The sequence below is a fragment of the Cololabis saira genome, chromosome 9 (assembly GCF_033807715.1).
Source record: "Cololabis saira isolate AMF1-May2022 chromosome 9, fColSai1.1, whole genome shotgun sequence".
Taxonomy (NCBI): domain Eukaryota; kingdom Metazoa; phylum Chordata; class Actinopteri; order Beloniformes; family Belonidae; genus Cololabis; species Cololabis saira.
The window spans coordinates 37,880,404-37,906,827 of record NC_084595.1 but is presented as its reverse complement, the minus strand read 5'-3'; the positions used below and the strand labels follow the sequence as shown (position 1 = coordinate 37,906,827).

Genomic DNA, 26,424 nt, shown 5'->3' with positions numbered 1-26,424 from the left:
AAAGTCTACTCTTGATGTGGAAGATGAATATTTAATTTCATTTCTAATATATATAATAATGTTGTACAAAATTCCATGAAGTACACATTATCACCATGAAAGAAAAGGAGCAGGAAGAAGAAAACTTATGATACCTGCCCCTCTCTGTTAATACTATTACGTTGACTTACTGAACACCAATCTATCTATACACATATTTATAACAAGAAAACAAACAAAAATACCACTCTTCTATCTATTTTTTTCTCTTTCTCCTTCTTCTTTTTTCTAGGCACTTATCCTTTCTTTTTTAAACATTTTCTTAAGCTGATACAAACTTGTGCAACTTTTCAGTTCCTTGCTTTGTCCATGCCATAATTTTACACCTGTAGTAGAAATACACATTTGTTTTATGTTTAGCCTTGCAAAAGTATGTTTGAAATCAAGTTTAAGTCTCTTGTCCTCATCCTCCAATCTGAACACATTTTGTAACTGTTCTGGTAACGATCTATTTTTTGCTTTAAACATTATTTTTAAAGTTTGAAGTTCAACTATATCTGCCATTTTCAACCTATAGTTCAATATTGAACTATTAATCTTGCCTTACGGAAAACATTAGCATGAAATGCTGAAGTGTTTTGTTGTTCATCAGCAGCAATATTCACATTGTGTTCTATTTTTCTCTTCATAGGTCTTGTCAGTGTGTGTTGAAGAAGAAAACATTGTCAATTATGCCACAAACGTCCTGCAGAACCCAGATCTGGCCTTCCGGATGGCTGTCAGGTCCAATCTGGCCGGGGCCGAGGAGCTGTTTGCCAGGAAGTTCAACACTCTGTTTGCCCAGGGAAGTTATTCCGAGTCTGCGAAGGTTGCTGCATCAGCACCCAAGGTAAACCAATCCCTCCTGCGGTAATGAGCTGTTTGGACATTGTAATGCGCACCAGGTGTTAACGTTTCTACTTTTGTACACTGTGTTTTTTTTCCAGGGTATCCTTCGGACGGCAGAAACGATCCGTAAGTTCCAGAGTGTCCCGGCTCAGCCGGGTCAGGCCTCTCCGCTCCTGCAGTACTTTGGCATTCTTTTGGACCAGGGCCAGCTCAACAAGTTCGAGTCTCTGGAACTGTGCAGGCCCGTCCTGCAGCAGGGCCGCAAGCAGCTCCTGGAGAAGTGGCTGAAGGAGGACAAGGTAGGGCCGAGGGGGGGGCGTTTCAACAACAAGGCGGCTTTGTTGAACTCGGACTAATTGTTGCCGGCCACGCAATGGACTGGCGGGATGGCTCCCAGCACGGCTCGTAATTAATAAGTGTGTATTTGTGTTGCAGCTGGAGTGCTCAGAGGAGCTGGGAGATCTGGTGAAAACAACGGACCCAACCCTGGCTCTTAGTGTGTACCTTAGAGCTAACGTTCCCAACAAGGTCATTCAGTGCTTTGCTGAGACTGGCCAGTTCCAGAAGATAGTGCTGTATGCTAAAAAGGTATTCAGGGAGCGTTGGCTCCGCTCTTCTATTGCTGGGATTGAAGAATATGAATGTTATATTGAACTAGGGCTGTGCGATTAATCGATTTTAAATCTAAATCGGATTTATTAATCAAGACGATGTTGAAAAAAGGAAAATCTTTTCCTTTTTTGCAGCTGGCTGCATTACAGACAGAGCTCGTCTAGTCATCTTTGTTTGGTCAAGAAAATTGTAAATGTTGTCACTTTACTAAACTCAAGGAGGATTTACAGTATATTTCAATTGCACTTCATTCCTAATAGGGAAATTTGTTTGCTATTTTTCTTTAAAAATAAAGATAAAATATTTGAAATAATTTATTCCATTGTCTTTTGTAGTTTTACCAAAAAAATTGTAATCGAAAATCGGGTTTTTAGAGAAAAAAAATCGGGATTTTATTTTTGTCCAAAATCGCCCAGCCTTATATTGAACATTATTTTCCTTCTTTGTTTCAGTTTTCAGGTGTTTTTAATATGTAAAATGAGTATGAATGAGTGTTTTAAGGTTCAGTCATAATTTCCTTTTCACTCCCTCTGCACTTGGGTAGGTGGGCTACACCCCAGACTGGGTTTTTCTGTTGAGGAATGTAATGCGCGTCAATCCCGACCAGGGACTGCAGTTTGCCCAGATGCTGGTTCAGGATGAGGAGCCGCTCGCCAACATCAACCAGGTATCACACTTCAATGCAACCGCTTTACTAGAATGACCCGACTGCTACGCCTGCTGCCCGTTTGCCCGTACTGAACCCATGTGCTAAACACACACACACACACACACACACACACACACACACACACACACACACACACCGTGCCTGGTGTGGGAGCCGCCATCTGTGTTATTCCAGATGTGCCAGCAATCTCAGGAATTCACTGAGTCAGTGACTCCCTCGTTCTTTTACAGCCCCTCCATCGCTCTGCTCCGTCTCAAACGGACGAGGATGAAACAGAAGTTGGACCTGTTTTCCTCTTTCAGCCTTTGCCTGCAACGGTGCCAGTGAATAAAAGCAGAAACATCTGGCAGCGGGGCATGTGGTGTTTAATAATGTGTGACCTGGCAAGATGATTCAAATCATGCTTTACAGATGGAAGGGGGAGAAAAAAGAAAATCTGTGTCTGGTTTGTGTCCTTTCACCTCCTTTTTTTTCTTTTTCTAATTTGTTTTGTAATTGTATTTTTCTCTTTGGTAGATTGTAGATGTTTTCATGGAGGGCAGCTTGATCCAGCAGTGCACCTCCTTCCTGTTGGATGCTTTGAAGAACAACCGGCCAGCTGAAGGTCACTTGCAGACCCGCCTGCTTGAGATGAACTTGATACACGCACCCCAGGTGAACTGACATTTTCTGCTCTTGCTTACACAAAAAAAAAATACATTTACCGTTTGATAATATTAAAGATGCTGTTGATGTCTACATCCATCTGTCAGTAGCCAAGAGCAGCTTTTACACCCAGGGTAGAGGACCCATTGTGGGTATATGGAGGATACAAAACTGCAGATTTAGGGCTGGGCGATATGGACCAAAAGTCATATCTCGATATTTTCTCGCTGAATGGCGATACTCGATATATATCGATATTTTTTCTGTGCCATAATTGGGGTTTCCCCCAAAGCATTATAGCATAGCATCTCTGTTAGCTTCATTTTTTTTCTGAGGCAAACCCTTAAAAAAACAGTCAGTTTTAATACAAAGCCTCGTGCCAAATGTCACACAGGTTCCTTTATTAACAGAGGTCTGCACAATATCAAAATGTATAAAACAAATGAAATAAAAATAAACTGCCTGCATATATAGAATAAAAATGCTTCTTGAATAAAATAAAACAAATATCTCTTTCCTGCATAACAATTACATTCAAATACACTGTGCAATTAATACAATGTAGACAGTAACAGGCAGACTTTTCCACTGAGGTTGACAGTTGTGCAAATAACAAAACATTTGTGCAAATCTCAAATAAAACATTCGTCAATTTGTCACAAAATAAGCTATATCAAAATCATATATTTTTTTTTTAAATTGATATAAACTGTATTGTCTCGTACCATATCGCGTTTGAAAATATATCGATACATATTAAAATCTCAATATATCGCCCAGCCCTAAGATTTATGCAGCCACCTAAACAGCAGTTCTGATGATTCAACCTCCAACAAAACATTTGGGAAGCAATTAAAGCAATAACCAATCTATACTGATGGTAAAATGAACTTGAAGCTGGTGTTTGATGCTCTCCTTCAACACCATTGGCTGCTTTTTCCCCTTCCCTGTACATGGGCAGTGAAGGGATTAGTTGAGAATCGTTCATGAGATCCATGTGACGGTCTTCACCCCAGATGCAAAATGACACTCGGTAATATCAAACATGCACCGTGTGCTCATGTGTGCACCAACATTTCTAGGTAGCAGATGCCATCCTGGGGAACCAGATGTTCACGCACTATGATCGGGCCCACGTGGCCCAGCTGTGTGAGAAGGCCGGGCTGCTGCAGAGAGCTCTGGAGCACTACACCGACCTCTACGACATCAAACGAGCCGTGGTGCACACGCATCTGCTGAACCCCGAGGTACGCCTCCCACAGCGGGATCACGCTTGCAAATGCTGCTCCACCGGGAGAAGCACCAGCTCACCTGTCCTCTGTATTTATTTGTCTTGTTTTTAATGTAGTGGCTGGTAAACTTTTTCGGCTCCTTGTCAGTGGAAGACTCTTTGGAGTGTTTAAGGGCCATGCTGTCTGCTAACATCAGGCAGAACCTGCAGCTGTGTGTCCAAGTGGCATCCAAGTATCACGAGCAGCTGGGAACTCAGGCACTAGTGGAGCTGTTTGAGTCCTTCAAGAGTTATGAGGGTAGGTGGTAGAATTATCATTATCGTCATGATCAGAGGTGTCAAAAGTATTCACATTCATTACTCAGGTAGAAGTATACTGTAGATACTAGAGTTTAAAAATACTGTTGAAGTATCAACTCAGTTTTTTACTCAAGTAAAAGTATAAAAGTACTGGTTTCAAAACTACTTAAAGTATAAAAGTAAAAGTAATGTAAGGGGTAAAAAAGCCATTGAAAATGAATGCATCTTAGTATAATGCAAATATATTAAAGAAGCATATATGTGTACTATTGAGCATTAACATGTGTTTCAGAGAGCAGGAGATATGATGACTAGTTGCCTATAAGTATTGTAATGATGCAAAAAGTCAAACTTCAGAGGCATGTTATCATTTATCCTAACCTTTATTGGAATGTACATCCAAGTTTAGTTGCAGGAATCTGAGGGAACGGATGTAAGAACAAAACTGGACAAGAACATCTGAAACAACCACAACCAAATTCACTATCTGGATGGAGCAATTTAACTGGATAGTTTTTTTTTAAAGGCCGAAATGAAATAGAGTAACGAGGCTGTTTTTAAAATGTAAGGAGTAAAAAGTACAGATAATTATGTGAAAATGTAAGGAGTAAAAGTAAAAAGTCGTCTGAAAAATAATTACTCCAGGGAAGTATAGATAACCAAAATTTCTGGTCATGATAGATTAAAGTGGGTTTGTTTTTAAATTAGTGCTCCAACTCCCCTTTTTGCATGTTTCCAGTCATGAGAGCTACAGCTAACTGTTCTGTTTCTTCCCCTGCCATCTCCTTCCAAGGCTTGTTTTACTTCCTCGGGTCCATCGTGAACTTCAGTCAGGAGCCCGACGTTCACTTCAAGTACATACAGGCTGCCTGCAAGACGGGACAAATCAAAGAGGTGGAGAGAATCTGTAGGGAAAGTAACTGCTATGACCCAGAGCGGGTTAAAAACTTCCTCAAGGTATGAATACCTCCTAAAGTGTCGTGACTCATATTTTTCTTTAGCCTACTCATGCATATAATTGATCTCAAATGGTTTTCACCTTTGTACTATTCCCAGGAGGCTAAACTAACGGACCAGCTGCCTCTCATCATTGTCTGCGACCGCTTTGACTTTGTCCATGATCTGGTTCTCTACCTCTACCGCAACAGTCTGCAGAAATACATCGAAATCTACGTACAGAAAGTGAGTTCAAGACTGAGACTCTGTGCATGAACAGTTGCTACCTGACAGATGTCTGGGTGTAATTAAGGAGCAACTTTTTTGTGGTTTTCTGCACGTGTTCTCAGGTGAACCCCAGTCGACTGCCTGTGGTGATCGGCGGCTTGTTGGACGTGGACTGTTCTGAGGACGTCATCAAAAACCTGATCATGGTGGTCAGGGGGCAGTTTTCCACCGACGAACTGGTGGAGGAGGTGGAGAAAAGGAACAGGTGAGGCTGAATGGATCCACTGTTTTGTCATCAATAGGCACAACATTAAAACCACTGACGGGACAAATATGAAAGAACTTGACTGATTTTTAAATTGAAATGAAATTTATACAAAGTGCCCAAAAGGGAAATTAATGGAATAAATAGAATAAAAAGCAAAATGAACAGATAGGCATGGATTTAGTTATACTTAAAAGACTTGGTACACCATTGCAAAAAAGTGATTTGGTGCAGAAATGACCTTTTTTAACGGTTCTTACTGCAGTGTGAATATTTAATAAGTGACTAATGACCACTTACACCGTAGTGTTCTGCTGGTATGACCTCCATAAATTGCTGCACACTGAGAAAACCAGAAATCTGCACATTGACAAGTACAGTAGGATATGCTGGCTGGGGCTGGAATAAATATTTATATTTCAGTGCAGTATTTTCTTCTTTCCTTTCTCAGTGCAAATTTTGTTTTTCTTTGCGTCTCAGAAAAAATTGTTTCCCAACAGTATTTTTCACGGATGCCTGAATGATGCGAGACCGATAAGCCGTCCTACTTTCGGTGCCAACAAACATGAACCTGAGACATGACAAACATGAATGCTCGGGGACTGAATGTGCAACATCGCCATCTAGTTTTGACGCTGTGCATTACACTGCAGGAAGAAAAAAAAACAAAGTCAGAGGACTGTACAAAACAGAACACAAAAAAGAAGCTTGATGTCTTAATTATAGTGAAATTATTTAAGAAGATACCGTTTTTTTTGGTTTTGTTTTACACAAAATGTTACGGCTTGTGTCTGAAATGTGTTTTTCACCTTCCTGGACATAATTCAGCATTTTTTCCCCCACGGTCTCACCAGGCTGAAGCTCCTGTTGCCATGGCTGGAGTCGCGTATCCACGAAGGCTGCGAGGAGCCAGCTACCCACAATGCCCTGGCCAAGATTTACATCGACAGCAACAACACCCCGGAGCGCTTCCTGAAGGAGAACCCGTTTTACGACAGCGCTGTAGTGGGACGCTACTGTGAGAAAAGAGACCCCCACCTGGCGTGCGTGGCGTACGAGAGAGGCCAGTGTGACCTGGACCTCATCAAGGTGTGTACATGGTGTCGCCCCACATTCAGAGAGCCAGTACTGGTGTTGAGGGGGGATGAGGGGGGGTGGCATCCCCCTTGAAATAAAAACGGTCCAAATCATCCCCCCTGTAAAACTGCCATCCCCCCTTTCCATCCCTTATGTCATTTCATCAATGAATGTGGTTTTACTGCTATTTCAACATTTAAGGTCATCACCAGAAAAATAACTTATTTGACAATTTTCACCTGTTTCAAGTAAATTTTCACTTGAAATAAGTAGAAAAATCTGCCAGTGGGACAAGATTTATCTTCTCATTACAAGCAAAAAAATCTTGTTCCACTGGCAGATTTTTCTACTTATTTCGAGTGAAAATCTACTTGAAACAGGTGAAAATTGTTGTTTTTTCCAGTGATGAGTCTTGTTTTAAGTGTAATGAGATTTATTTGACTAAAATGAGACATTTTAACTAGAAATAAGACAAATATTCTTGTTAAGATTTTGAGTTTTTGCAGTGATCCATTATACTTATCCTGTGAAGGACAGAGTCATATTGATAAGTTCAGAAAACTGTTTTTTATTTTTGTGTTTTGATGTATTTGATGTAAGCCCAGTGGATATTTAAAGCTTACAGAAGGCTGGATTTAACTGCTGCTATGTCATTCCTGCAGTATTTCTGCAGGTGTTTTGGTCAGTGCTATTATTTGTAATATATTATATTATTTGTAATCAGCACAAATTATCTGTCCCCATATGATAAAATCCACCATCCCCCTGATTTTATTTTTTATTTACAACTCGAGTATTGCAGAGAGCTCTAATGAAAAGGTGCTTTTAACCATTTTTAACCAACAAGCTGTCTCTCTAAGGTTTGCAATGAGAACTCGTTATTCAAGAGCGAGGCTCGATATCTGGTGCGGCGAAAAGATCCCGAGCTGTGGGCGAACGTGCTGGAGGAAGACAACCCCTTCAGAAGACAGCTCATTGACCAGGTCGGGATTCCTCCAGCTCCACTCCCTAAGTGACCACAAATAAGAGCACACTTGTACTAACGTGCTTCATTTACCCCCCCGCAGGTGGTGCAGACGGCTCTGTCGGAGACCCAGGACCCAGAGGAGGTGTCGGTCACAGTCAAGGCCTTCATGACTGCAGACCTGCCCAACGAGCTGATCGAGCTGCTGGAGAAGATTGTTCTGGATAACTCTGTCTTCAGTGAACACAGGTACCGCATGCTCTCAACTTGTTCTGCATAAACGTACATCTTTATGCATCTTTTTTAATGGTCCTTTTGTTTTTTTTCCCCAGAAACCTTCAGAATCTGCTGATTTTAACCGCCATCAAAGCCGACCGCACTCGCGTGATGGAGTACATTAACAGGCTAGACAATTACGACGCTCCTGATATTGCAAACATCGCCATCAGTAACGAGCTTTTTGAAGAGGCGTTTGCCATTTTCAAGAAGTTTGATGTCAACACTTCAGCTATACAGGTAAACTAAACTGCTCGGACTGAAACAATGCTTCAGACATCCGTCGCATGTTTTTAGTGCAGCATTTTAAATATACCGTATTTTTCCGCACTATAAGGCGCACCTAAAAGCCTTCAATTTTTTCAAAAGCTGACCATGCGCCTTATAATCCGGAGTGCCTTATATATGGATCAATATTGAGCCGCAACAGGTCTCGCAACTCGAAAATAACAAAACAGTTGTTTATTCATGTTGTTTAGAAGTCGAGAAAAAAGTTTAAATGTCAAGAAAAAAGTTGAAATTTCGAGAAAAAAGTCAAAATGTTGAGATTAATGTTGAAGTACAATCTTAAGAAAAAAGTCGAAATGTTGAGGAAAAAAGTCGAAATTTCGAGAAAAATGTCGAAATTAATGTTGAAGTACAATCTCGAGAAAAAAGTCGAAATGTTGAGGAAAAAAGTCGAAATGTCAAGAAAAAAGTCGAAATGTCAAGAAAAAAGTCAAAATTTTGAGAAAAAAGTCGAAATGTCGCAATTGGAAAGGAAAAAGGAAGAAAAAAAGTTAAAAAAAAAGAAGGGAAAGAAAAAAAATAGAAGAAAAAAGGAAAAAGGTCAAACATTTTTGAAAAAGCTCCAGGAGCCACTAGGGCGGCGCTAAAGAGGCTCTAGAGCCGCGGGTTGCCGACCCCTGGTCTAATGGATGCATAACGTAACCCCAGCCTGTACTGTAGCGCCTTATAATGCGGTGCGCCTTTATATATGGAAAATGTTTTAAAATACGTCATTCATTGAAGGTGAGCCTTATAGTGTGGAAAATACGGTAAACGCTTTAGTTCACTACAGCTACCCATTGTCTAGTTCAGGTCGTTGATAGATTTTTGTTGGGTATCCAATACAGGCAGATTACTTTGACATTACTGAGGAAGTAAGAGGGGATTGTATTGGGGTATCTCTCATTTAGAGTTCAGGATGAAGTTAACTTGCGGTGTTTCGTCTCGTGTCAGCTCGTGTCATGCCACCGTCTACCTTGCTCTCCCTGCAGGTATTGATAGAGCACATAGGAAACTTGGACCGTGCCTATGAGTTTGCCGAGCGCTGTAATGAGCCTGCGGTGTGGAGCCAGTTAGCCAGAGCTCAGCTGCAGAGAGACTTGGTCAAGGAGGCCATCGACTCGTACATTAAAGCCGTGGACCCGTCAGCGTACATGGAGGTGGTCAATGCAGCCAGCAAAAACGGTGAGCAGCAAAACTCACACTGTGAATAAGGAGCTCTGTATTTTTACTGTTGATCTGAGTTGATGTTGAAGGGTTTTTTTTTCTTTTGTATTTTCTAGATAACTGGGAAGACTTGGTCAAGTTCCTTCAGATGGCGCGGAAGAAAGCCAGAGAGTCGTACGTGGAGACGGAGCTGATCTTTGCTCTAGCGAAGACAAACCGGCTGGCCGAGCTGGAAGAATTTGTCAGCGGGCCCAACAATGCACACATACAGCAGGTGAGACGCATCCCGGCTGCAGTGTGGCAAATCTTTAACCTCCAGAGGCTGAGAAATGAAGTTTATAGTGGGCGCTGGTAGTTTTTATGGAAACTCTAATCTTTGTGGCTGTTTTTAGAGAATTTAAGGGGATCCCTTAGGTCTTTGAAAGGATTATGCAGTTAGTGTATTTTGTTTTTTTTTTACCAGAAACTATTTATTTATTTTCCTCCTCAGGTGGGAGATAGATGTTATGAGGAGGGGATGTACGAAGCAGCCAAACTCTTGTTCAACAACGTGTCCAACTTTGCTCGGCTTGCGTCCACGTTAGTCCATCTGGGAGAATACCAGGCAGCCGTGGACGGCGCCAGGAAAGCCAACAGCACCCGCACCTGGAAGGAGGTGAGCTCTCGTGCCATTCAGGTTTATTTATTTGTGCTAAGTGACAAACAAAACATGACTTGTGGGTTTTACCAGTCATTCTAATTACAGTTTCCAGGTCATATCAAGACAAACACTACATGTCAATCAAAATGTTTACAGTACATGTACCGTATTTTCTGGACTATAAGCCGCTTCTGCATACAAGCTGCATCCGCTCTATTTATAAAAAAAAAAATAAAATGATATGCAAGCCGCAGACATTTATGTTGTTAGATTAGATATTTACTACATATACAGAACGATTTTGAACTGTAAATGATGTACATGTTTGTACCTAAATAGATCCTTTCCTAACAGTGTCTTTTAACACGGCAGCAACTTTGCTGATTAAAACGGGACAGAACCAAGAGAAAATAACCGGTATTTATTTATCTGTTTGGAATCTGCTTCTACCTACTTCTATCTGCTAAAGAAGAAGTAGCGTATTCTTCTTTGCATTTATTTTGTCTTAGTTTTGATTCTAATTTCGGTTAGAGCGGTGGAAGAAAAATCCACAGAATAGCCGCACCTTTGTATAAGTCGCATGTGAAGTGGCAAAAACAGTGAAAGATGGTTTGTCCATTAACCCCTCTTCTTTCCTTTGTCTGAAATGTTTGCCACATGGAACACAGGTACCGACTTCTAACTGACTCGCAGCATTTCAGCAATAAACCAATGATGACGTATCCATTCCTTGCGGTGTAACAATGATTTATTTAACAAAAACAAATTTTAACACTGGGCTTTATGCCAAAATAATGAGTTTGCTGAGCTGAGCATGGCTGAGGTCAATAATGGTGTCCGCCTGGCACCTGCTTCCTCCACCAAGCCCAAGGACAACCCCTATATGGGAGTCAGTGCACCGCACCAGGTCACCTGCAGAGGGCGTACACTGACAAAAGGGATTAGACACTCAAAAAATACAGGGTGAACAGAAAACTTCATTATGGCTCTAACACCCCGGCCCCTAATTGCTCTCCAAAGAGCCAATTACCCAATGAATGTAAATGAAATAGGAGCCATATTATAAATGGAAAAGTAAAAAATAAAGTATATACATTACTGACAGGCTGGGTGAAGACCAGTCACTCAGTTTCTAGGATGGGGCACAACTTTGTAATGGGCCTCTCCAGGATGGAGGTCTTTGTTTTGAGCCTCACTGAGCGGACCAACCCCTTTGCGTCTGGCCTTGTCTCCAACACCCTACCCAACGGCCAGGATCCCCGTGGAGCCGTGGGGTCCACCACCAGAACTATATCTCCAACATTTAGGTTCCTCTTCACCATACCCCATTTCTTTCTCTCCTGTAGTAGCAAAAGGTACTCTTTTGTCCATCTTTGCCAGAACAAATCAGCCATATACTGGATCTGTTTCCAGCGGCGTCTGGCGTAGAGATCAGATTTCTGGAATGATCCTGGGGGTAGGACGGGTTGTGTTCTAAGTTGGAGTAGGTGGTTTGGGGTTAGCGGCTCTACATCATGAGGATCGGAAGAGACAGTGGAGAGGGGGCGGTTGTTGAGGGTTGCCTCTACCTCACAGAAGATGGTTTGTAGGCCCTCATCATCCATAGTCTGCTCTTTGAGAGTGGAGTTGAGCACCTGGCGGACGGAACGTATCAGTCTTTCCCAGACTCCGCCATGGTGGGATGCCGCTGGGGGATTAAAGCTCCATTGAATCATGTTGGGTAGCAGAGCATTTTGGATTTTCTCTCCATCCAGGGATTTTAAGGCAGTCTTTAGCTCAGCCTGGGCACCCACCAGATTTGTGCCTCGGTCCGAACGAAAGTGGCGTGCCTGTCCTCTCCTGCAACAAAATCTCCTTATAGCATTAATGCAGGAGTCTGTGTCAAGCGAGTATGCAACTTCCAAGTGTACGGCTCTGGTAACCATACATGTGAACAAGACTCCATACCTTTTGACCCTTTTTCTTCCTCTCCTCACCTCTATCGGGCCAAAGTAGTCCACGCCGACATTGGTGAAGGGTGGCAAGTCGGGTAGAATTCTTTCCAGAGGCAAATCTGCCATTTTTTGTTCTCCTGTTTTGCCTCTTACTCGTCGACAAACAACACACTTTGAAATAATTCTCCGTGCTGCTGCGTTTCCTTTTATCATCCAGTAGTGCTTCCGGAGCTCTGAAAGCATGTGGTTTCTGCCACTATGTCCGGAGCGCTGATGAATGTCTCTTAGAATGAGAACTGAGGCATGTGCATCTTTGGGGAGGATGCAAGGATGTTTACTTTCAGCAGGCATAGCGGATCTGTGTAGTCGGCCGCCTACTCTTATGACACCGTCCTCCAAGATTGGGTCTAGCCTCCAGATCTTGCTATTTTTTGGCACACTGGGCAGAGTTGCTGCCAGTGTTTCCATTTCCACTGGGAAATGCTGTTTCTGAACGTAGGCAACGACTGACCTTTCTGACTGCGTCATATCCTCCACTGAAATGGACTGTCCACCAAATGTAGCCTTAAAGGTGTCAAGCTCTGTGTTCAGTTTCCGGTTGACTGAGCGGGTGGGGGCGTGGCCTGTGAAAATCTCTTTACGTTTTTTGGAGATAAGCAACAAAATTTTCATTAGCTTGAGGTACCATGCCACTCCTTTCACCAGCCTTTTCCAGTCAGAGTAGTGGGAAATCAGTTGGTGTGTGGGGGTTTCTTTCACCACTGTGGTGAACACTGAAGTTGTTTTTCTGACCTCTGGGTCATCTTGTAATGACTTACAGACCAAGGCCTTCTCCTCAGGCCAGCTGTCCTCAGGTTTACACAAAAAATCAGGGCCGTAGATCCATCTCCTCTGCACCATGAATTTGACTGCATTTAGCCCCCTGGAGGCATCATCCGCAGGATTTTCCTTTGTGCCTACAAACCTCCATTGGGATAGCTCTGTGTTGTCATGGATTAGTGAAACCCTGTTGGCTACATATGTTTTAAACCTGGCATGATCATTTCCGATGTATTTGAGTACTGTTTGACTATCCGTCCAGAAGACTGAGGGATGTAATTCCAGGTGAACTTCTCTCCTCAGCATCTTATCCACTTTTACTGCTAGTGCTGCAGCTGCTAGCTCTAGTCGTGGCACTGTCATGTGTTTGAGGGGGAGGACTCTGGACTTTCCGAGGGCAAAAGTGACATGAATAAGGCCTTGAGCATTAACTTGCCTTATATAGCTCACCGAGCCATAGCCGCTTTCACTGGCGTCCGCGAAGTGATGTAGCTGGACATGTGTTGGTGCTCCATAGCCTGCGGGCTTCATACAGCGTGCAACCTTAAAGTGCTGCACCTGTTCCAGACTGTCCAGCCATTCCTTCCACTGTAGTAATGCAGCTTTTGGTAGAGGTTCATCCCATCCAAGACCTATCTGGCAAAGCTCCTGTAGCAATTGCTTGGCTGGGAGAATGAGTGGGGCAAAAAAGCCAAGTGGGTCGAAAATTGAACTCACGATGCTGAGAATGCCCCTGCGTGTCTGAGGCTTTTGTGGAAGGTTGATGTTGAACTGGAAGTTGTCATTTTCCACATTCCACTGTAGCCCCAGAGCCCGTTCGATTGGGAGGCTGTCACTGTCCAGATCCAATGACCTCACTTCTTTAGCTCTATGCTCTTGGGGGATGGAGGCCAAAACAGCACGGCTGTTACTCACCCACTGTGTGATTTGGAAACCACCTTTGTGGCACAGTGAGGTTAGGTCCTTGATTAGGTGGATTGCTTCAGACTCTGTGGCTACTGACTTTACACAGTCATCGACGTAAAAGTTGTGCTGTATCGTTTCTGCAGCCTGAGGGAAAAAGCTTTCTTTGTTATCATCAGCCGTTTTTCTGAGTGGGAAATTTGCGCAGGTTGGGGAGGACACAGCACCAAAGATGTGCACCAGCATACGATACTCTTTTGGACTTTGGCTGGTGTCCCCCTGTGGCCACCACAGGAAGCGCAAGTAGTCCACATCAGACCTGTCCACTCTGACCTGATGGAACATGGACTTAATGTCACCCATGATTCCAATGGGTTCATGTCGAAATCGTAAAAGAACCCCTACAAGGGAGTTGGTCAAATCGGGGCCTTGTAATAGCTCACTGTTCAGGGATTTGCCTTGGTATGAGGCTGCACAATCAAAAACAACCCTGAGTTTTTTCTTTTTTGGGTGACGCACGCCATGGTGCGGTAGGTACCAAGTCTTGCCTGGTGACTGTTTCAGTTCATTCTGTGGAACCTCCTCTGCATAGTCATTCTCGAAAATGTCCGTCATGAATGCAACATATTCCTCCTTATAGTTTGGGTCCTTTTCCATTTTCTTTTTAAGGCTCTGCAGCCGGTGCTCCGCCATCTGGCGGTTGCAGGGCATCTCACTGCTGTCATTCCTGAAAGGTAGCTTTAGATTGTAGTGTCCATTTTTAAAGACAGCCCCATTGGCAATCTCTACAAATTTTTTGTCTTCCCTTGACATCTCTGTTTTTTCCTGCGATGCTACCTCATTAAAATCCTGGTTGTACTGGGCCTTTAACAGCTCCTCCAGGTTAGCCACTGAGATTCTGTTTGCAGTAACTTTCAGCATACAGTCATCATTGCTCTTTAAAGGGCCACTTACAACCCATCCCAGGAGGGTTTTAACAGCATAGGGACCCCCCTTCTGGCTATTTACAACCTCCCACGGTTCCAATAGATTTGGAGCATTAGTTCCTATTAATAGCTCCACCTTTGCATTGATGTGGGGAAGTTTGACATGGCTTAGATACGCCCATTGCGTTAAGTCATTTTGCCTTGGGATGCTGACTGCAGTGACAGGCATTTCACTCTGGGTTAGGACAGCAGGTAGGGGTAAGAAAGTGTCGCTGTCCAGTGTTGAAATCTCAATTCCTGACACCACTTGAGTTTCAACAGTTTTCTCCTCATTAATTGTGCGTAGCAGGACCTGTTTCTTCCTGCCTCTCAGGCCTAGTTGGGATGTGAGCTTCTCAGAGCAGAATGTGGCTGTGGATCCGGGGTCTAGGAGAGCATACACCTGTATTATCTTGTCACCTTTGGCTGCTTTAACCTTGACTGGAACTATGGACAGCCCACTCTCCTGCTCTATGGCCCCTATGTGGGCACATAACTCTGTTTCGGCACCCCTTGTGGGCGCTGAAGGCTTTACAGCTTGCTTAGCCATTTTAGGGCCAACATCAACTGAGACAGTGGATCCCACACTATTCTGGTTCCCGGCCCCTTTATGGGCATTTGACTCGACAGCACCCCCTATGGGTGCTGCAGGCTCATCATCATTCTTGGCCATCTTTGCTTTGTAGTCTATGTGCAGGGGAGTGGGATGAGAAAACTTGCATATCTTACAGGTGAGTCTATTCTTACATTGTTTACTCATATGATTTGAGCCAAAACAACCATAACACAATGCTTTTGACTTTAAGAAATTAAGTCTATCTTTATGTGTTTTCTTTAGGAACTGTCTACACACCTCCAATGTGTGTTGCTGACTACAAAATATACATGGAGGTTCAGGCTTTGCATTTTGAGTCATAGTAATGCTAGTGGCAAAACTACTACTGGATGACTTATACGGATATGACTTAGTAGGAGGCCTAGCTTTTCCTCCGCCTATTACCTCATCTGCCTTTCCTCTGGCTGTTGGCTTCTCGGAATGAAGGTCACCAAAGATAGGGTCAGCGGCAACACGGGCCTGCTTCTCAATGAAACTAACAAGGTCCAGGATTCGAACCCGTGCGCCTCTGCTTTGGTGCAGCTCATAGGCCTGGAGGCGCCATCTTTCTTTGAGTTTGAATGGTAGTTTCAGTACCAGGTTTCTCATGTTGGATACTGAATCCAACTCCTCCATGTAGTCCATCTGTTGCATGGCATTGCAACAGGACCTGAGAAACATTGCATACTCCTGCAGAGCTCTTGCATCCTCAGGTTTGATTTGGGGCCAGGAGAGGGCCTTGTCCAGGTATGCACATGAAATCTTGTACTCGTTTCCAAAGTTTTCTTTGAGTAACATTTTGGCCTTAGAGTAGCCAGTGTCCGCAGTCATGTATTCACAACTTTTAACAAGCTTCTGAGCCTGGCCTTTAGTATACTGGATCAAAAACTGTAACCGGTCTTTATTATTATCTGTTTTACTTTCAACCATGTTTTCAAATGAATTTATAAATGATTGATACTCTACTACCTGACCATCAAACACTGGGATGGTGCCTTGTGGGAGTGTGGAAAGGAGTTGCTGTTTTATCAGAATCTTTGTTAACTCATTTTGGCTCTCCAGAATTCTGGTAAAGTTAGGATCCTGAACAGAGCCAGGTGAAAGTGGCCATTGTGGCGGGCTTGACTGTGTGCCAAGTGGCTGGGAAACACGAGCAACAGTAGGAGTAGGTCTACCATGGGCCAGGGTCTGTAGCTGTGAATGAACAATAGGGGCTGCAGTAGAAAAAGCACTTGTTGTTTGCTGTAGTTGTGACACCTGGGCACTAGGGGGAGCCAAAGGTGGCTGTGACTGAGCAATGGGAATAAACAAAGGGGGAATATCCTGGTATTGTTTATCTGAACCAGGCCGGGGAAACTGGATCTGAACTCCATCTTTTGGCCTTACTACCTGAGAATCAGATGTAAACAGTGGTGCCGATGCAGACCATACATCAACATTCTCTGATCCCTCAGCCTCAGTTAAATAGTCAATCTTTGCGTTGCGTTGAAAACCTATGAAAAAAGTAGCGGCTTATAGTCCAGAAAATACGGTAAGTAGCTTCTAGCACTCCAAAGTAACAAGAATGAAAAGTCTTGTCCTTCATGCTCAGTTCTCTCACCATTGTTGAATAACAGCTGAGTAGAAACTATCAGAGCCATGTCATGTGGAAAAGGTGAGACTTTTTTTAAGGTGGCTGCTTTAAGTAATGTCTTAATCAGCTGGTTTTCCTCGGCTGGACACTTGACAGCATTTTTAATTTCATACTACGTCAGTTTTTGTCATAACCAGCATCTAGTCTTTATAAAGCACTGGCATCACCTTGGACCGGTATTAACTGTAACAGCCCAGGAATCAAAAGTTAACAAGTGTATTTACTCATCTCACCATAAATCAGTCACGCAGATTACAGGACAGTCGTGAACACTTATATTGTTTCCTATGAAACTGTAAAAAGTACTTTTTGACGCACATTTGGTGTGTAGAATTAAGTATTTTCTCTTAGATGATTTCACATCTTTGTCTTGTACAAGTCACCCCATCTTAATATTTAAATTAATATTTATCAATCTTAGCTTTGTCTCTTTATGGATATTGCTTTGTTTATCAGTGCTATTTGTGCAGCACGTTGGTCAACTTTTGCAGTTTTCAATGTGCTATACAAATAAACTAAGACTTGACTAATATCTTGTACAATATAAAACAGTAACTGGTTTGCTTACTGCTGTCATTTTTCAGCCTTTCCAGGAAGATTTAGAAACATCTCATTGCCTCCGACAGATGTTTGTAGCTTGCAGAATGGGTTTTTGTTTTGTACATAACAGATTACAACAAATTTTCAGAACTTTAGAAAATAATTATGAAGAAGTTACAGTTTTTGTGACAAATCTTGCTGAAGATTGCCAGTATATTTTTTATCTTATCTTAACATTTTACTTTTTAAACACTATGTAACAATATTTTTAAAAGAAACTTCTATCCAGTTTTTTCCATTGTGCTCATTCAGCGTTCTGCAGAGGTTCAGCCGGTGCACCTTCTGGAAACACAACAGAACATTTTGTGTATATTTTCCTTTCTGCTGGCCAGGTTTGCTTTGCGTGTGTGGACGGTGAGGAGTTCCGGTTGGCCCAGATCTGCGGCCTGCACATCGTGATCCACGCTGACGAGCTGGAGGACCTGATCAGCTACTACCAGGACCGCGGCTACTTTGAGGAGCTCATCGCTCTGCTGGAGGCCGCTCTCGGTCTGGAGCGGGCCCACATGGGCATGTTCACGGAGCTCGCCATCCTCTACTCCAAGTTCAAACCTCAGAAGATGAGAGAGCACCTGGAGCTCTTCTGGTCCAGAGTCAACATCCCAAAGGTACAGTGTCCCTGTATGTTTGTTTGGCTGTCCTGAAGGTTTGGTTTGTGTTTTGTAGATCCATTTAACTGGTTTGTAGTAAATCTGAGTGTTTATTGATGTTGCAACCTTTTTGATTTATTGCAATATTTGAACGTGGAGCTCATAACCAGTTCATTCAGTGCAGTTCGATGTATCATCTCTATCAGAGTTGACTTTTGGATGACTTTAATTTTATCAGAGTTTTGCAACATTATTTTTGGTTGTTACTGATATTACACCAGTATTATCAGACAGAGCTGTCAGTTTATCTCTGTATTATAAGCTGCTCTTGACATCCTCAGTTTCCATGCTTTTTTTTTTATATATATACAGGACTCTCTCAGAAAATTATAATATTGTGATAAAGTTCTTTATTTTCTGTAATGCAATAAAAAAAAACAAATGTAATACATTCTGGATTCATTACAAATCAACTGAAATATTGCAAACCTTTTATTTTAATATTGCTGATTATGGCTTACAGTTTAAGATTCCCAGAATATTCTAATTTTTTGAGATAGGATATTTGAGTTTTCCTAAGATGTAAGCCATGATCAGCAATATTAAAATAATAAAATGCTTGCAATATTTCAGCTGATTTGTAATGAATCCAGAATGTATGACATTTTTGTTTTTGTAATTGCATTACAGAAAATCACAATATTCAAATTTTCTGAGACAGTCCCGCTCAGACAAAGAAATGTGCAAATATGTTAATAATGTCAGTCTTTGATGTATTTATGACATACTAAGATCCTAAATGTCTCCAATTCATGAATTAATTGAATTAAGCCCGTCTGTGTCTTCCAGGTCCTTCGTGCAGCTGAACAGTCTCATTTATGGGCAGAACTGGTTTTCCTTTATGATAAATATGAGGAGTACGACAACGCTGCGATCACTATGATGAGCCATCCGACTGATGCGTGGAAAGAAGGGCTGTTCAAAGACATTGTCGCTAAGGTAAATGCAAAAATCTTTAAGTAAGCTGACTAAAACGTTTCTTTACCTTCTCGTTTTTTTAATATATTGTACCTGTTGCATTGTTCTTGTTCTCAGGTTGCTAATGTGGAGTTGTACTACAAGTCCCTTTCTTTCTACCTGGATTACAAACCCCTCCTGCTCAATGACCTGCTCACTATTTTATCTCCACGGCTGGACCACAGCAGAACTGTTAACTTTTTTAGCAAGGTAAGCTGGTACAGGGTCAACATCTAGAGTATGTGGAAGTTAGATTAGATGTAATAAACTGTCTGCTGAAGTGGCTGTGGTGATCTGATGTGGGTTGTGATTCTGCTTGATCAGATGAACCAGCTGAAGTTGGTCAAGCCTTACCTGAGATCTGTCCAGAGTCACAACAATAAGTCTGTCAATGAAGCTCTAAACAACCTGCTGACGGAAGAGGAAGACTACCAGGTGTGTGGATTACTGAAAAGTACAGTACGGGAGAAAAAAGAAAAATGAAGAAAAGGACGTAAAGCTTTAGCTGGCTTTGTTTAACTTGTTCTTAGAAACATTAAGGCGAGGCAGTGTCTGCTCAGAATGAATATTATTCTAGAGGAATGTAATCTGCTGCTGTTGAAGTGATAATATTTGCTTGTCCGCAGGGTCTGAGAGCGTCCATCGATGCCTACGACAACTTTGACACCATCGGCCTGGCTCAGAGGTTAGAAAAACACGAACTGATCGAGTTCAGACGTATCGCTGCTTATCTGTACAAGGGAAACAACCGCTGGAGACAAAGTGTGGAGCTCTGCAAGAAAGACAAACTTTATAAGGTAAAAAGAACACATTCTCCATGATGTTAAAGCTTCCATATGCCAGCAGGTGGCACTGTTTTGTTCTTTTAATCGCTTCCTCTAGTCACAGGAGTGATGTTTCGGTCATTAGCAGAGGTGGGTAGAGTAGCCAAAGATTGTACTCAAGTAAAAGTACTGTTACTTCAGAATAATATGACTCAAGTAGAAGTAAAAAGTAGTCATCCAAATAATTACTTGAGTAAAAGTAAAAAAGTACTTGGTGGAAAAAACTACTCAAGTACTGAGTAACTGTTGAGTAACGTCTGATTAATTTTTTTTAATACAACCATTTAAACAGACAAAAGTACAAAATAATCATCTTCAGGCAAATTAAATCAATAAATCAATAAAATATATTAAAATTAATAAAAAATAGCTTAAAATAAGCTTAAAGTAAATTCAAGTACTTTAATAAATAATAAAATAAATAAAATAATAACTTAAGAAATCAAGCACAAGTAGCACAACATTTTAAGCCTTTGTACTTTTCTTTTTTAACCAGGCAGAACTAGAACAAACATGAACTCATAGAAACTGTGTGTGTGTTTGAGTCTGTGTAAATGTGACAAAACATGCAAAAACAAACACTTTTCCCAAAGAATCAGTGATGTCATGAGATTGACGCGTACGCAGATAAAAGGGATAAAAGAAAAGTAACAGCTCAACGTATCCTAATGTAGCGGAGTAAGAGTAACAGTTTCTTCTTCACAAATCTACTCAAGTAAAAAGTATAGTGATTCAAAACTACTCCTAAAAGTACAACATTTCCCAAAACTTACTCAAGTAAATGTAACTGAGTAAATGTAACTCGTTACTACCCACCTATGGTCATTAGTGTTTCATGAAAGCTTTTACGTTTGACCACTTTATCATTTAAATCCACAATATTTCCAATATTCCTAGGATGCAATGCTGTACGCTGCTGAGTCCAAAGATGCTGAGCTGGCAGAGACTCTGCTGCAGTGGTTCCTGGAGGACGATAGGAAGGAGTGCTTTGCTGCCTGCCTGTTCGCCTCCTACGACCTGCTGCACCCCGACGTGGTGCTGGAGCTGGCCTGGAGGCACAACATCATCGACTTTGCAATGCCGTACTTCATCCAAGTCATGAGAGAATACCTCACAAAGGTTAGGACTGAGGAAAAGCTTGACAGTGTGTTTTTACTCTTTTTATAGAAACATAGTTTTTCAGTGACTACGTTTACATGCAGTCAAAATTCGGGTTATTGCTAATATTCCGGTTACTGAAACATTCGGAATATTCCGTTTACATGCGTGAGCAAACAGGGTTATTCCTGTATACATGGTAATTAATCTTTTGGGATATCTGGATCAAACCAGCGACGCATGGAGAACGTGATGACGCCATTAGCGTCATTTCCGCTTCTTCTTCCTGTATCCAAATTCAAAACAAATGTTGCTTTGCGCAACTTTTCGCTCACCTTCTTGTAAATCTCACTATCCCGGTACTTTCTACCGTCTACAAATGCCAAAATGTTCATATCCTTCATTAAATTTATAAAATGATTTTAGTCTCCTCCTCACTCCAAAAGTGTGGCGTGGTCTTGCGTTTCGCCGTGTTTATAAGAACTTCCTGGACTCAGATTCCTTGTGAACAGAGCATGTGCAGAAAACAAATTGTTCCGTTTGATGGGGATATCCCGTTTGGCGTTTACATGACCGAATATTCAGGTTTTAAAAGGAGTATCCCAGGGGTCATATTCGGGTTTTTAAAGGGAGTTATTGGTGTTTAGATGGTCGTGCAAATTCGGGTTGTTGCCAATATTCGGGTTTTAAAAGGGTTATTGACTGCATGGAAACAAAGTCGGAAACAAAGATTCTTAGAACTTCAACATTTTTACCTTTTTTTTTTTTGATTAAACATTGTTTAGATTTTGGACTTTGCTGACAGATTAAGGGGTAAACAGCAGCTTGTAATATCTGTGGAGGTGTTGAAGGTGGTGGTAGTGAAGCATGCAGTATCTGCCAGCAGTCATGTGGACATGTGAGGTCACGTTCAGTCATCTCTTTGGGTTCTTTTTCAGGTTGATGAGTTTGCAGCGCAGGTGACGGTCTCTGGCCCTCTTTTTTTTTATTCCTCTGTTATCTGTTTGTTTGTTCTTGTACAGTAACTTCTGGTTTCTGATGTAGGAACCTAACATGGACTGTAGACTGAGGTCGCCCTAACTAGAGCTGGTCCTGGAGAACTGTAGCCATAGTCTACAGGCTTTTGCACGTCATCACTAATAAAAAAAAAGCCATTTTCAGTTGATCTGCGGTCTGCAGATTTCTAATGATCCCCCCACGTAGTCTCATTTTTAATTTGAGCATAGATTTTGAGGTATGAAACAGAAGAAATGTGTAGGTCCAAATGTAAGAGATTGTTTTTGTATTCACAAAAGTTCTGTTTTTATTAGAGAATATATTATAAAGACACTGGCATTAAGGTCTTTGTTATAAATATATACACTAGTTAAAACACATATGAAGGATCCCTGTTAATATTAGTAGCTACTGCTTTGGAGTAAGCGATGAGGAAAGGATGATTACTGTTGATGCAGTATGTGACCAAAATAAAATAAACGCACTAACTCCATGTAAGCAGTTGTAGAAAAGGCTATTACATTTAGATCATACTGTATTCTGAGGGCCCGGTGCTGATTATAGTAGTGTTGAACCATTTTCATAACCCCTGGCTTTAAACTTTGAGACTGAAGCCAAAGCCTGCTCAGAATATTTTTACTTTCTTCACGACCAGGTTCAGTTTTCTCAGCCTAACCAACGCCTCTTACCTTGTAACTCCTTTCTAATGGGACTCCTTTATTGTTAAATAGCTTTTTCTTTTTAATTATTTTTCAAAATATTACACAAAACAAACATTGTGCTACTTCAGCGCAGGTGTTGCTCAGAAAGGATGAAAATGAACAAGAGTAAGATTAAACCCTCTAAACTAGTTAGATGCATCCTTGTGTTTCTAACTGCACGTTAACAAGTTTCAGTGGTGAACTGTTGGACGAGTGCAGACTTCAGAGGACATCCGTCCCCTCTTATCTGCTTCCGTGGGAAGTCTTTCATTTTTCAGCTTATCTAGAAGGTTATTTAAAAATATGCTTGAACTATTTTCCATTTATAAACAAAACATTTTGTCCACACAAGGGATTTTTTTTTTGATGGAGGTTGACTTTCTTTATGTCATCATCAAACAGGTTGTAGCTCCAACTCTCAAGAACTCCACCTCGATTGAGCCCTCCTACCGTCTGAACTGATTAAACTTTGATCAGAAATGTTTTGTTTTCAGAATAAATTAAGAAAACTGGTGCTTTGATTAACTCATTAACTCAAAGTGGCGCCTGGCGATGCTGAGGTGACCTGTGAACCTTTGACATGCAACTAAATTTAGTCAAGTAGGATCATTAGAGTCCGCTCACAGAAATGGTTTACACGTGGAAATATGCACATTTACTGACTCAAGACTGGGAGTGTAGTATCAGCTTATCGGCATGTGGTCTGTAGCTTCCTCTCTACTTAATGTATTTTACAATGTTTCTCTAACCTTGATGCCTAAAATAATCCCATCTTTTAAAGGGTCAGTTCACACAGACACACAGTGCCCTATAGTGACTTGTCGTCATGTATTTTGGTGCTGTTTTTTTTCCCTTAATTCTTTGATGTAAAACCAATTATTTCTGTTAAAATAAAAAACCGGTGGACTTTAAAAAAAATCCATCTTTCTTGATAATTGACGCCATTTTCATTGGAACCGGTTTTCTTCTTATTTTTTGAAAAATGGCAACAATTGATTTCTGACATCAGTGAACCACATTTAGAAGAAATTAAGAGGTTAAATGCAATTTTGAATTCTCCAAGCAACATGTATCACATTTAATTTAACTCTATAAATTTGGAGACAGTAAGCCAGTGACACATTTGACTTACCATTGTTTTTTTTGTCGTTTTTTTTTTTTCATAGTTATTTGTGTGAACTGACCCTTTATTTGTTGATGCTTTAGATTTCCTCACCCGACCTGTATGTCATCTTTTCTTGGGTGATTGTAGCTGCACTGTCGAGTTCTGTGTAGTTTTTTTTTTCGTCGCAAACGGGTGTGATAAATTAACTTTCCCTTCTTGTCAAGTTAATACAAACCAAAGTAAAAGCCTTAATGTGGTTGCAGCTTAAGAGTTTGAGTAAAGCCCCACCAGCACCTGAAATAAAAAATAAGTTCTATAAAGCTTGTGCAAAACCATAGTAATTACTCTGTAGATGGTCCTGCAAAAACTTTTGTTTTGGATATTTTTTTTCTTTTCAGTTGACGAATATCCATGCACTTGGAAAACGACCCTATGCAGTTAAAGTATGCTTGGGTGAAAGTTTCTGCAGGACACCTACAGAGCACTAACTCCGTCTCTATCAGTGCGTCTGTGAGCAACGTGTATGTGTCTCTGCTGCCCCCAGGTGGACAAACTGGAGGTGTCAGAGAGCCAAAGGAAGACTGAGGAGGAGGTGACGGAGCCTCAGCCGATCGTGTTTGGTGAGTTTACAGGCCTTTGAAGTTTAGAGGGAAGTAAACGAGTTCCACTTTAAGAAAGTGAAATTCTATTACCGTATTTTCTGGACTATAAGCCGCACCTGTATATAAGCCGCACCCGCTCTATTTTGAAAAAAAACAATAAAAAAAGATATACAAGCCGCACCTGCATATAAGCCGCATCCGCTCTATTTAAAAGAAAAGATATGCAAGCCGCAGATATTTATGTTGTTAGATTAGATATTTACTACATGTACAGAAGGATTTTGAACTGTAAATGATGTACATGTTTGTACCTAAATAGATCCTTTCCTAACAGTGTCTTTTAACACGGCAGCAACTTTGCTGATTAAAACGGGACAGAACCAAGAGAAAAGAACCGAGAAAATAAATATCTATTTATCTGTTTGAAATCTGCTTCTACCTACTTCTATCTGCTAAAGAAGTAGCGTATTCTTCTTTGCATTTATTTTGTCTTAGTTTTTATTCTAATTCCGGTTAGCACTCCCCCTAGCGGTTGAAGAAAAATCCACAGAATAGCCGCACCTTTTGTATAAGCTGCATGGTTCAAAACCTATGAAAAAAGTAGCGGTTTATAGTCCAGAAAATGCGGTAGTTTGTTTTCACTTAAACAGTTAATTGCAGGGGAGTTTTGAACCCTTTCCCAGCCAGTGTGTAACGCGTTATGTAATGTGTGTCATCAGGCCAGCAGCTGATGTTGACCGGCGCGGGGGCGGCGGCTCCAGTGACCCCTCAGCCAGCGTACCCGGGTTACAGCTACCCCGCCAACGCCGCCGGTTACCCCACCCCGCCTCCGTACGGCTTCAACATGTAGAGCCCCGACGTCTCCTTCCTCTTCCATCCATCTCTCCCACCCCCTCCCCCCCTTCCTCCACATGCTCATGCCTGACCTGAAATAAAACCCAAACCTGCTGCTCTGTGTCTCAGCTGCCAGTGTGGACGCCTTCATTCCCAACAGACTCCACCCACTTTCAAAGTAACTGCAGCCTAAAACCTTCATCTGTAGTTTTGTCCACGCCCATTTTACATTAGAAGGACTTTGGTGGCATCGAGGATAAACGTGGATCGAAGCGCTGTCCATGTTTTTTCCTCCACATGATTAACATTACCACTGATGTAAACGGCATGAAGTCACCTCTCAGCTCCCGGAGGAATTAATGCATCTTTAGCTTCACCAAACCACTCTATCCTGTTGCTGTTCCATGTAGACTTAATCATAGAGCGGCTTTTTTTATGGTCTTATTTCCAGCACTGAAGAAGAAGAGACTTCACTGTGGAGTGGAAGGAGACGTTTGTGTCTCCGACTGCATTAAGCACTGTTACGGCCTGACTTCCTCTCATTTGTTCATGTTTGATTTCAAAACTGTCTCATATTCTGATTAGACAGTTACAGTGCAATAGTTCTTGTTTTTTCTTTTCACAACAGGTACAAAAGTGTTTGATGTATACGGGCTAAGGACACTTGTTCACGAGGTTAAAGTCTGTGTGTGTCGGTGTTTGTCTCTAAAACTCTTTTGTGGGATGCATCACAAAACCAAGAGACAGTGAAATTGGCAGCATCCAACTTTCTGGGTCAGAGTGGGCGATGTCATTTGTCAGCTTCTCAGATGCCAGGAGGGAATATTTGAAGTTTTGGAATGTTTGTGACAAAAAAGAAGAAAGAAAGCTGATGATATAATTACAAATAATAATAATAAAAAAAAAGGTATATGCTCTTGTCTGTGCATGTGCTGCCGAATGATAATGCTGCACCCAGGAGCACAGTTGTCATGTTAGTATCAAGTATATAAAGCACTACTGATGTCGTGTCAACAACTAACCAATGTATGATGACATTCTCTCACCAAACTAACAAATTGGT

The 26,424-nt window shown here is 41.6% G+C and overlaps 1 protein-coding gene across 2 annotated transcripts in view; it reads left to right on the top strand.

The window, feature by feature from the left end:
* Nucleotides 1–26,220, top strand: part of cltcl1 (clathrin, heavy chain-like 1) — a 41,146-nt gene extending 14,926 nt beyond the window's left edge. The window contains exons 7-32 of one of the 2 annotated variants that reach the window (XM_061729501.1): nt 671–868; nt 966–1,166; nt 1,303–1,455; nt 2,024–2,146; nt 2,666–2,803; nt 3,877–4,041; nt 4,143–4,323; nt 5,119–5,282; nt 5,382–5,507; nt 5,612–5,754; nt 6,609–6,843; nt 7,692–7,814; nt 7,899–8,044; nt 8,128–8,311; nt 9,331–9,523; nt 9,622–9,779; nt 9,996–10,160; nt 17,927–18,202; nt 19,034–19,183; nt 19,280–19,411; nt 19,526–19,636; nt 19,828–19,998; nt 20,923–21,144; nt 22,062–22,088; nt 24,470–24,545; nt 25,247–26,220. In XM_061729501.1, the coding sequence (XP_061585485.1) occupies nt 671–868; nt 966–1,166; nt 1,303–1,455; nt 2,024–2,146; nt 2,666–2,803; nt 3,877–4,041; nt 4,143–4,323; nt 5,119–5,282; nt 5,382–5,507; nt 5,612–5,754; nt 6,609–6,843; nt 7,692–7,814; nt 7,899–8,044; nt 8,128–8,311; nt 9,331–9,523; nt 9,622–9,779; nt 9,996–10,160; nt 17,927–18,202; nt 19,034–19,183; nt 19,280–19,411; nt 19,526–19,636; nt 19,828–19,998; nt 20,923–21,144; nt 22,062–22,088; nt 24,470–24,545; nt 25,247–25,377 (4,092 nt within the window). In that variant the 3' untranslated portion in view covers nt 25,378–26,220. The remainder of the gene's footprint in view (nt 1–670; nt 869–965; nt 1,167–1,302; nt 1,456–2,023; nt 2,147–2,665; nt 2,804–3,876; nt 4,042–4,142; nt 4,324–5,118; nt 5,283–5,381; nt 5,508–5,611; nt 5,755–6,608; nt 6,844–7,691; nt 7,815–7,898; nt 8,045–8,127; nt 8,312–9,330; nt 9,524–9,621; nt 9,780–9,995; nt 10,161–17,926; nt 18,203–19,033; nt 19,184–19,279; nt 19,412–19,525; nt 19,637–19,827; nt 19,999–20,922; nt 21,145–22,061; nt 22,089–24,469; nt 24,546–25,246) is intronic. The other variant, XM_061729502.1, reaches the window with a different exon arrangement.
* The last annotated feature ends 204 nt before the right edge of the window (nt 26,221–26,424 follow it).